At 46.9% G+C, this 11576-nt stretch overlaps 1 protein-coding gene across 1 annotated transcript; it reads left to right on the top strand.

Moving 5' to 3' along the window:
* Positions 1 to 5688: 5688 nt before the first annotated feature.
* LOC125538940 (hydroxycinnamoyl-CoA:5-hydroxyanthranilate N-hydroxycinnamoyltransferase HHT4) lies at positions 5689 to 10446 on the top strand. The gene is made up of 3 exons (XM_048702255.2): positions 5689 to 6087; positions 6180 to 6596; positions 9371 to 10446. The coding sequence occupies exons 2-3, from the start codon at positions 6180 to 6182 to the stop codon at positions 10268 to 10270; spliced, it is 1317 nt and encodes a 438-aa protein (XP_048558212.1). The 5' UTR covers positions 5689 to 6087; the 3' UTR covers positions 10271 to 10446.
* Positions 10447 to 11576: the final 1130 nt, after the last annotated feature.

The raw sequence follows: 11576 nt of genomic DNA on the forward strand, positions 1-11576 counted from the left end.
CCAGATTTCACAAGAGAACCAAGCACATCAAGAGACGCTTCAATTCCATCTGGGATCTAGTCCAGGTGGGAGACATAGAGATTTGCAAGATACATACGGATCTGAATATTGCAGACCCGTTGACTAAGCCTCTTCCACGAGCAAAACATGATCAGCACCAAGGCTCCATGGGTGTTAGAATCATTACTGTGTAATCTAGATTATTGACTCTAGTGCAAGTGGGAGACTGAAGGAAATATGCCCTAGAGGCAATAATAAAGCTATTATTTATTTCCTTATAATCATGATAAATGTTTATTATTCATGCTAGAATTGTATTAACCGGAAACATAATACATGTGTGAATACATAGACAAAACAAAGTGTCACTAGTATGCCTCTACTTGACTAGCTCGTTAATCAAAGATGGTTATGTTTCCAAACCATGAACAATGAGTTGTTATTTGATTAACGGGATCACATCATTAATTGAATGATCTGATTGACATGACCCATTCCATTTAGCTTAGCACCCGATCATTTAGTATGTTGCTATTACTTTCTTAATGACTTATACATGTTCCTATAACTATGAGATTATGCAACTCCCGTTTACCGGAGGAACACTTTGGGTACTACCAAACGTCACAACGTAACTGGGTGATTATAAAGGAGTACTACAGGTTTCTCCAAAGGTACATGTTGGGTTGGCGTATTTCGAGATTAGGTTTTGTCACTCCGATTGTCGGAGAGGTATCTCTGGGCCCTCTCGGTAATGCACATCACTTAAGCCTTGCAAGCATTGCAACTAAATGAGTTAGTTGCGGGATGATGTATTACAGAACGAGTAAAGAGACTTGCCGGTAACGAGATTGAACTAGGTATTGGAATACCGACGATCAAATCTCGGGCAAGTAACATACCGATGACAAAGGGAACAACGTATGTTGTTATGCGGTCTGACCGATAAAGATCTTCGTAGAATATGTAGGAGCCAATATGGGCATCCAGGTCCCGCTATTGGTTATTGACCGGAGACATGTCTCATGTCTGCATTGTTCTCGAACCCGTAGGGTCCACACGCTTAAGGTTACGATGACAATTATATTATGAGTTTATGCATTTTGATGTACCGAAGGTTGTTCGGAGTCCCGGATGTGATCACGGACATGACGAGGAGTCTCGAAATGGTCGAGACATAAAGATTGATATATTGGAAGCCTATGTTTGGATATCGGAAGTGTTCCGGGTGAAATCGGGATTTTACCAGAATACCGGGAGGTTACCGGAACCCCCCGGGGAGCTAAATGGGCCATGATGGGCCTTAATGGAAAAGAGAAGAGGCAGCCCTACATGGGCGCCGCGCCCCTCCCCTCCCTTGGTCTGAATTGGACAAGGAGAGGGGGCCGGCCCCTCTCTCTCTTTTCCCCCCTCCACAAGTCCTATTCCAACTAGGATTGGGGGGGGGGAATCCTACTCCCAGAGGGAGTAGGACTCTCCTGGCGCGCCCTATGTGGCCGGCCAGACTCCCCCCTTTGGTCCTTTATATACTGAGGCAGAGGCACCCTAGAGACACACAAGTTGATCCATGTGATCTTTTCCTTAGCCGTGTGCGGCGCCCCCAGCCACCATAGTCCTCGATAATACTGTAGCGGAGTTTAGGCGAAGCCCTGCTGCTGTAGTACATCAAGATCGTCACCACGCCGTCATGCTGATGGAACTCTTCCCCGACACTTTGCTAGATCGGAGTCCGGGGATCGTCATCGAACTGAACATGTGCTAGAACTCGGAGGTGCCGTAGTTTCGGTGCTTGATCGGTCGGATCGTGAAGACGTACGACTACATCAACCAAACGCTTCCGTTGTCGATCTACTAGGTATGTAGATCACACTCCCCCCCTCTCGTTGCCATGCATCACATGATCTTGCGTGTGCGTAGGAATTTTTTTGAAATTACTACGTTCCCCAACAACAACGTATGTTGTTATGCGGTTTGACCGATAAAGATCTTCGTAGAATATGTGGGAGCCAATATGAGCATCCAGGTTCCGCTATTGGTTATTGACCGGAGACGTGTCTCGGTCATGTCTACATAGTTCTCGAACCCGTAGGGTCCGCACGCTTAAAGTTCGATGACGGTTATATTATGAGTTTATGTGTTTTGATGTACCGAAGGAATTCGGAGTCCCGGATGAGATCGGGGACATGACGAGGAGTCTCAAAATGGTCGAGACGTAAAGATCGATATATTGGACGACTATATTCGGACTTCGGAAAGGTTCCGAGTGATTCGGGTATTTTTCGGAGTACCGGAGAGTTACGGGAATTTGCCGGGGAGTATATGGGCCTTATTGGGCCATACGGGAATAGAGGAGAGAGGCCAAAAGAAAGGAGGCCTGCGCCCCCCCCTCTGGTCCGAATTGGACAAGGGGTGCAGCCCCCTTTTGCTTCTCCCTCTCCTCCTCTTTCCTTCTCTCCTACTCCAACAAGGAAAGGAGGAGTCCTACTCCCGGTAGGAGTAGGACTCCCCCCTTGGCGCGCCCTTCTCCTGTCAAAAAACTTACAAACCTAGGTCATAATAGGAGGAGGGCTCTTGAGGAAGTTGCAGATGGGAGGGGTGGAACTAGAATTACAAGACATGGTGTAATTATTCATTGTGGCCATAAGTGCCTCAAAGAGATGCAACACTGGAGCAAATGTATCAGTCCCATGAGATACAAGTTGCTGCTGTGCTTGCCAGGAGAGAAGAAGAGAAGGCAAAGAAGGAAGCTGGGAAGACAAAGAAAAGAGAAGAAGCACTGGCAAAGAAAGAAGAAGAGATGACAAAGAAGAGAGCAGAAGCAATAGGACAGAGAGAAGAAGAGAAGGCAAGGAAGAGAGCAGAAGCACTGGCAAAGAAAGAAGAAGAGAAGGCAAGAAAAGCACAACAAATGGCAGCAGAGATAGAAGAAAGAGGAAGGCTGCAATTGCAAGGAGAGAAGCACATGAACAAGCAAAGCAGAGGGAGGCTGAGGAGAAGTTAGCAGCTGCACAAGCAAAAAAGCAGCAAGCAGCAGCAAAGAGGGTTGCTTCTGCACAAGAAAAAAGGAAAGAAGCAGCAACAAAGAAGCCCAAGAGGGTGAACATGTTTGGTGAACTGAGATGAATGTTCATTCTATACTTTAGTTGCTTAAGTATGGTGATTAGTAAAACTATGGTCTTCATTTTGTTGTTGAACAAAGCACTGATGATCTTCATTTTGATGCTCAGATGGAGCATGTAGTTGAGCTTCATTCTACTCATACCAAATGCAGTATGAATCTCAACTTTGTAATGCTTCTGAATTGGATATTGATATGTCATGAAGCATGTTGATCATGTTACAATCCTTGTTTATGTGTCATATTCTGATTTATAATGTTTTGTAATGCTTATGTTCATGTGTCCTATTCTTCTTTTAGATGTTTCTAGTTATGATGTTTTGTATTGACCATGTTGATCATGTTGTGATGTTGTGTTGATGATGAATGCATCGAGGCTCGATGGCGAGTCGGAAGATTGTTGATGATGAATGCATCGAGGCTTGAAGGCGAGTCGGAAGATTGTTGATGATGAATGCATCCAAGCTCGAAGGCGAGACAGAAGATTGTTGATGATGAATGCATCGAGGCTCGAAGGCAAGTCAAAAGATTATTGATGATGAATGCATCGAGGCTTGAAGGCGAGTCGGGAGATTGTTGATGATGAATGCATCGAGGCTCAAAGGCGAGTCGGGAGATTGTTGATGATGAATGCATCAAGGCTTGAAGGCGAGTCGGGAGATTGTTGATGATGAATGCATCGAGGTTCAAAGGCGAGCTGGAAGATTATTATTCATAAATGTTTTACATGAATAAAACTTAAATTCACATCCACCTTACCAAACACATATCATAGCAAACACAAAGATCACATCGAACATAAATTCATTCATCACAAAGAACACAAAGATCACTCGATAAATTGCATAATTTCCTACATCCATATTACCCCAGCACATGTCTTTGCATATTGAAGATCACATCTTCAAGACTGCAACTCCAAAGAACACAACAAGTGCAAACAGCAAAGCGACTATCATCTTCAACACGACCACAATCTCATTTCCTACTGCAACTACGAACCTTCTCATCTCTTTTATCCCTTCTTGATCTTGCACCATATGATGGTCATGCCCTAGCCCTCCATGTCCTCCCTGATGCTCATCTTCTCCCTACTGGCCATGCCCTGCCCAACATGATGCTCATGCCCTCCCAGATGACCATGTTTCACCAAATACAGAACATATGAGAGCTCCTAATGCCAGAAATCACAACCCCCTTTCTTTGGCTGCACTGGAAACAATAACAAACCATGAACAAATGTAGACAGTAACACTAATGGATTTGCAGAAGATGGCAGAAGTTACTCACATTATGGTTCATGCATTTGTAGAAGATGTTTGTATGCTTCAGGGTTTGCGACAAGAATCGCTTCACAAGCACGCCGCAGTCAGGGCACTTGATTAGAGGAAGCACAATAGCAACAACGCCGCTTGTACCGGACGAGCTCGCGCTGGACATGGCCTTTGTGGAGGAGCTCACGACGGAGGACGACACAAAAAGCAGCGGTGGAGAACGGGACAGAAAGCGGCGGCGGAGGAGATATCCCGCGTGCCGGCAGAGATGCAGAGAGGGTCGACCAGGTGCACGGCGGCGACGGCAAGGCTGAGATGGCTGGGGCGGCGTCATTTGGCTAGGGATTTGGAATGCGTGGGGAGGAGAATGGGGAACGAAAGATAGGGATATGAGGGAGAGATTATGAAAGCCAGAGATCTAACTACAAAAATGAAGCGTCAGCTGTCCAAATACGGCCGTGTTCGACGCGAGTGACCGTATGGTGAGCAACAAACGTTAACATAATGACCGTAATTTGCGGTCGACAGAATACAGTAACCAAAGTGAGTTTATACGGAGAGTACAGGTACCGTGAGTGTATTTAACTCGCTACGGAACATGAGAAAGGAAGAGCAAGTGTGGTCTGCCCCTACGCTTGTGTGAGCTGCCTCGAAACATAATCATATACCCCCGTGAATCAAAGGAAACCCTTTAAAGAAGGGCAGGTGATGGGTTGTACGTAAGTTGTAAGACTAGACACAATGGAAAGTAACATACACTAGTAACATACACATATCCCTATACTATGTTACTACCTTCATAGTGGGTAGTAACATAAATGTAGTAACATGCAAACATTCATTTATTAGGTTATAGACTCATATTGCTTTGGGACATGTGATGTTACAGTAACTAGCTAAGTTACTGTAATTATCTTTCTCCTTATTAACTCATTGCCACATAAGCAAATTTGTTGAGTTGGACTCGATGTTACTATTGAAATTACTCCCACTGTGGCTAGTCTAACCACATTCTCTTTGCGGGTTGTTGCAACCACAATTGTGATCGTGCCAATTACCATCTGACCTTTCTCGTTGATACGAAATATAATTTATTACGGAGTAGTTGTCACAGGAAAGGGAAAAGGCAGGTGTGGTGTGCCACGGTTGCGTGGCGTGAGCTGCGGCCCGGGGTGGTAACATGTGTGAAGCAGCCAAACGTATCCATACCCCTTTCGCCACATCAAGCGGCCGTAACAGTCACGTTGGAAGAAGGAGAAGCCGTTTTTAACCATTCCGTCCGTTCATCCGGTCTGTCCGGCCCGCCGCTCCGCCGCCGCACTACGACGCGCAGCCGGAACCTGGGAGCGCGCCCAGTGTCAGGCGGGTGCGGGGCGGTGAGCCGTGCCCATCTGCCAAACAATCCGCTCCTCTTTGCCGTCCGTCACCATCGCTTCCCCGTCCCCATCCCACCAACTCCCCACCCATCGCCGCAGAGCGCACACGGCAGCGCAATCACAGGAACCCCGCCGCTCCGCCCGACCACCCCCTCCCTCGCCCGCCCTATATAACCACCTCCACCCCCCACTCGCCCACCAGCTGCTCTCCACCAAGAGCTGCTGCTACCACCCAACCATCCCGTCGGCTCTGCCGCGCCGCCGACGCCGCCGCAGATCTGATCCACCCGCGCCGCCGTCCGTCCGCCCCTCTTCCAAGGTCAGTCGCCGCGCCTCTATTATTTTATTGTCCGTCGCGGTTCCCCCTTCCGTTTCGCTGACGGGCTGTCTGTCCCTGGAATGCGGCGGCAGATGGCGATCACGGTGAGGCGGTCCACGATGGTGCGGCCGGCGGTGGAGAGGCCGCGGGAGAGGCTCTGGAACTCCAACCTCGACCTCGTGGTCCCGCGCTTCCACACGCCCAGCGTCTACTTCTACCGCCGCCCCGAGGCGGGGGCCGACGGCTTCTTCGACGCCGACCGGATGCGCCTCGCGCTGGCCGACGCGCTCGTGCCCTTCTACCCCATGGCCGGCCGCCTCGCGCGCGACGAGGACGGCAGGGTCGAGATCGACTGCAGCGGGGAGGGGGTGCTCTTCGTCGAGGCCGACGCCCCCGGCGCGGCCGTCGACGACTACGGGGACTTCGCGCCCACCATGGACCTCAAGCGCCTCATCCCCGCCGTCGACTACTCCGACGACATATCCTCCTTCCCGCTCCTCGTGCTTCAGGTGACCACAATTTCTATCTCGTGCTACTACTACCAGTTACAATTTGTCCCTGGACGGAAACGTAAGGGACCAGTCTGTAGCTTTCTGGATGAGGAACGCGACACTGCTTTAAGTGGCTTCAGATTTAGCATAACCTCTGCCTCCTGAATGGATGCCTCATAGTTGGACGGACCCTTGTTTGGATGTGTTGATTTGATCACCTGTTCAGCAGACCACCTTATTCTGTTCGAGCTGGGCCTTTATTAACTGTACGTCTCTGTAGTTGCAGCTTGCATCCGGCCAGTTTTTGTCCTGCTCTTGTGAGTGGGGTCTATTTTAGGCTGGCTGTTTATGCTTAGTGGAAGACTCGGTTATAATTGCTTCCGAATGTCCCATATCATCATTTATATGGGTGAATGCCCATTGAAATGTGCTGTGTGGTTCACCTTCAATAGATAAATAACTGCTGTCAACAAACTGATTTGTGGGCAAGTGATCTTATACGTTTCATGAAAATTAAATCCTGCCAACTCAAGAAATTATCAGTACAGCTGCGCTTTGTTAACTGGGCTATATGTAGAAGTTTTCGACTCTTTGATATCGGAAGTAATTGGGACGCCGCTAAAATTATGCAATGCATATTGTGAGTGTGGCTTAGTTTTTGTCTGTATTAGTATTGGATACTAGGGCCTTATAGCTCATTTTGGGTTGACGGGTCAAACTTTCGGTTCCCAACTGTTAACCATCTGTCCCTGATCTAGACAGAATGGACTTATTGAGGGCGATATTGACATATGCCCAAATGTTAGGGTTGGACCATCCTCTTTGAGAACTGGACCCTCTGGCCTGTTGAACCTTCTGAGCCATTCCTTTGATAGAGATGGGAGACACAATTCAGTTCACGGGTCCACCTTCTAGTGATCTTCGTCACCTGCCATTTCGTGCCGGAATAGTAAACTGGGATTGGCTAGGTTTATCATCACCATGTTGTCTAATTTGACTGTGCAAAAGGACATAGTAGTAGCAACCTTTGACTTTCAGATCCTATGGAACAACGAGGAGCCAACTTGAGAGTTATGAGCCACTAACCCTTTACCTTTAGAATTAAATATCCTAATAATTGTTGAACAGGCTAGCGATATTCTTTGTAACTGAACTGTTCACATGCTACAGTACATAACACAAAGCTGAACCACAACTGGCCATGTTACTGAATGCTAGTTTGTGCTGAGCTTGCAATTTCTTTATTCACTTGCTTGTTGGCAACATACAGAATATTATTGCTTTGGGTGCACACAACTTGTCGGTACGAAAATGAGTGCCTAACTGGAGCATGTTCCATGTGACAACCTCTATTTTTTATTTTAATAACCTACTACTGTTTGCACATCCAGTTTCTTCCAAATTTTAGAAATTATATATGCATAGATAATTAGGTGGCAGGTTGACTTTTAGGATTGCTGTGTGTATGCCAACTACATGTTTATCATGTTGTTTATGCAAAGGCAAGGCTTATACAACAAAAGTTCTAATAAATTGAGATAATCTAACTGGAAATCTTTTTAAAAGCGAGCTTTTAAAGAATTGGGGAATTAAGAACGAATGAACTAGAGGATTTTCCATCTCAAAAGAAGGAGTAACGAATGTATATAACTAAACAATAAGTATACTCCGGAGGATAAATATCATCTTGACTTCTTGAGTAAATTAAACTGCAACGATTCTCTTCAATCCAAGCTGAACCATTTCCGAGTTTTAGACTGTTATATGTGAAGGAAAATTAATTACAGGTCTATGGTTTAATAGTCAGTAAATTTATGGAGAAAGCTACCCTACATAGTAGCCTCAGTTTTATTATTGAGCTAATAGCAAAGCTTGCACCAACACCAAGTACTTATGGTTGGTGTTGTTAGTTTGCTCACTTCCAACTTCATATGAAAAGAGGATGTTGGTTCTTGCTTGATTGCGTTTGTGTGACATCCTGTCTTAAAAGGGTACCCATTCCAACAAGGTGCATCTATGAGCCTAGAGAGTAGCCAGGAGTAACTACTGCCAGCCCAGGAGTGGCTGGGGTGTTACAATTTGTCCCACTGAAGCTACAATCTTGTATTGTTCTTTAGTAACACGTTTGGAGCTTGAATAATAATTTTTTGATCATATTTATCTTCTCATGGGTACGATGCACATGCTATGGATAGAAGGAAGTTTTCACAAGTTTTTTACTACTGTGTTAATGAGATGGATGCAGAATATACTGCTGAAACTTGAAATGTAATATAGCTATCCCCGTACTCATGCACAAGGAAGAAAACTGTAGAGCGATTTATATCAATTGTCAGATTTGTGCTACACAACGGGTGCCTAGTTGGAGCTTTGCAATTACCGTCTGAAGTTTGGCATGAGCCTATTGATTTTCAAGTTTTTATGACCTCTCTTCACACCCACTATACCATGTTCTTATACCTGATATTGCATAGTTTAGTTTAGACGTTAGGAGTCAAAGTGCTAGGTCAGATAAACAACTATATCCTACTGGATGTTAAAAGCTAAATTATTTCATGTACTGTAGTTCATTTCAAATATCCAGGTTAATCCTGCCGATGGGCTGACAGTCGAAGCAGCTTTCTTATTCATTTGTATCCTGTTTCATATATTTGTCTTACTTCTTGCCTCAGCCATCTATTGATCGATAGGATAGCTGTAGCTGGAATATGCATTCTGATCACCAACTTATAGTAAAGAAAGTTATGGAACATATAAGAGGCTAACTCCCCTTGATTTGGATTTTACTCCAGGTGACCTACTTCAAGTGTGGTGGTGTCTCCCTTGGTGTCGGGATGCAACACCATGTTGCTGATGGCATGTCTGGCTTGCACTTCATCAACTCGTGGTCTGACCTCTGCCGTGGAGCTAAGATTGCAGTGATGCCCTTCATCGACCGCACTCTTGTCCGTGCTCGTGATCCACCGACTCCATCTTACCCACATATTGAGTATCAGCCTGCCCCAGCCATGTTGTCGTCCGTGCCTCAGGCTCTCAGTGGCAAGCCAACGCCGCCTCCCACTGCTGTGGACATCTTCAAGCTCACCCGCTCAGAGCTTGGCTGCCTGCGCTCGCAGCTCCCCACAGGTGAAGGTGCGCCAAGGTTCAGCACGTATGCAGTCTTAGCTGCACATGTTTGGCGCTGCGTCTCCATTGCGCGCAACCTTGCTCCTGAACAACCCACCAAGCTGTATTGTGCCACCGATGGGCGACAACGGCTGCAGCCCCCGCTGCCAGAAGGTTACTTTGGGAATGTCATCTTCACTGCCACCCCGCTCGCCGAGGCAGGCAAGGTGACGAGCGGGCTGGCAGAAGGAGCAGCGGTCATCCAGGGAGCGCTAGACAGGATGACCAGCGACTACTGCCAATCAGCCCTGGACTACCTGGAGATGCAGCCGGACCTGTCAGCATTGGTCCGTGGAGCGCACACTTTCCGGTGCCCCAACCTCGGCCTCACCAGCTGGGTGCGCCTGCCGATCCACGACGCCGATTTCGGCTGGGGGCGGCCGGTGTTCATGGGTCCTGGCGGCATCGCGTACGAGGGACTGGCGTTCGTCCTCCCGAGCGCGACCAAGGACGGCAGCCTGTCCATCGCCATCTCGTTGCAGGCAGAGCACATGGAGAAGTTCAGGAAGCTGATCCTTGATGTGTAGATAGACCACATTTTAGAGAGAAGTTTTACAGGGCAACAAGCTTCAGGTTGCGCCGAACGTTTTTCTGGGGTATGTATGCCTGAAGTTTCAAATGAACATACACCGGAGTTTATATGGTGGACAAAACATAATCTTATTCTTATGTGGTATCAATAATGAATTCTGTTTTTTGTGTATGGAGAAATTAAAACTGAATTGTGGAGGGATTGTTGTCGCGGCAACCCAGCATCATGTGTCTGTTCATTGTGCCATTGACCAGACTGGTTTTCCTTTTGAGACGGCATACTGTTATTCTTTTTAACTCTCCATTGCTCCACTGCAAATTATGAGCAATTTTTCCTACACGCACGGGTTGTTACAGATGCTACATACACGCTGAACTCAGTACGTGGGAGGAGGTACGTGGGAGACGCTCTGGTTGTTTGGATAGCTAGATTATAGAGAATTTGTTTCCCTGATTTCTGGTGTAACTACCTAAAACATTGTTTGGATTATCTAACAAACTCGCGGATATACTACACTAAGTTTTCCAAAAGCCCAAAAAACGAGTTTATACAAAAACGACTAATAAACGTTTTTATATAAACGTGTTTTCTATATGCACCAGGAGTTCAACGAAGTCCCACGTGCAGATCATGGTAAACTCCACTGGCTGTGACCGCAGCTCGCCGATCTCGGCCAGGTACCCGGGAGCAGGTTGCGATGCTCCACCGCCTCGATGGCAGTAGACTTCAGCCGCGGCTGCCGCCTTCATGGTGGAGGTGGACTTCACAACCACGCCGTCCATATGCAGATATGCTCCAGCTTGTAGGTCATATGTGAGCTGCATGTACGTGGATCTTCATGGCGGAAAGAATTTGTCACCGGAGGGACGTTCGACGGGACCTGGACCAACATGCATGACACCGGTGAAGGAAGCAGAGCACGATCAGGCGATAAGCGCGACCACCCTGGCGGCCACGCTGACAACCGCGCACCTCCGCCGGAGAGCTGTTTACGGTGTGGTCGTCCACCACTGTGCGTGTAGGTGCCAAGAGCGAAGAAGCACTGCACCTCCATGAATTTTTCTCTCCCCAAAACGAAGAACTCAAAATCGTGCTTTTCTGTTTCCTCATCCAAACAAGATATTGTATGTATTTATCTTAACAGAATAACTAATAAAAACTGGTTTTCCTAAAAATCCTCCAAAAACTCGTTTTCTAAAATCTCACATCTAATTCTCCATATCCAAACAACCACTGAGGGAGCATGGGTTTCCTCGAGCTGTTTTTTCAGGCTAAACACACTTTATTTTATTAATCAATAA

The sequence above is a fragment of the Triticum urartu genome, chromosome 2A, assembly GCF_056163025.1.
Source record: "Triticum urartu cultivar PI428250 chromosome 2A, HENAU_Tu73, whole genome shotgun sequence".
NCBI lineage: Eukaryota > Viridiplantae > Streptophyta > Magnoliopsida > Poales > Poaceae > Triticum > Triticum urartu.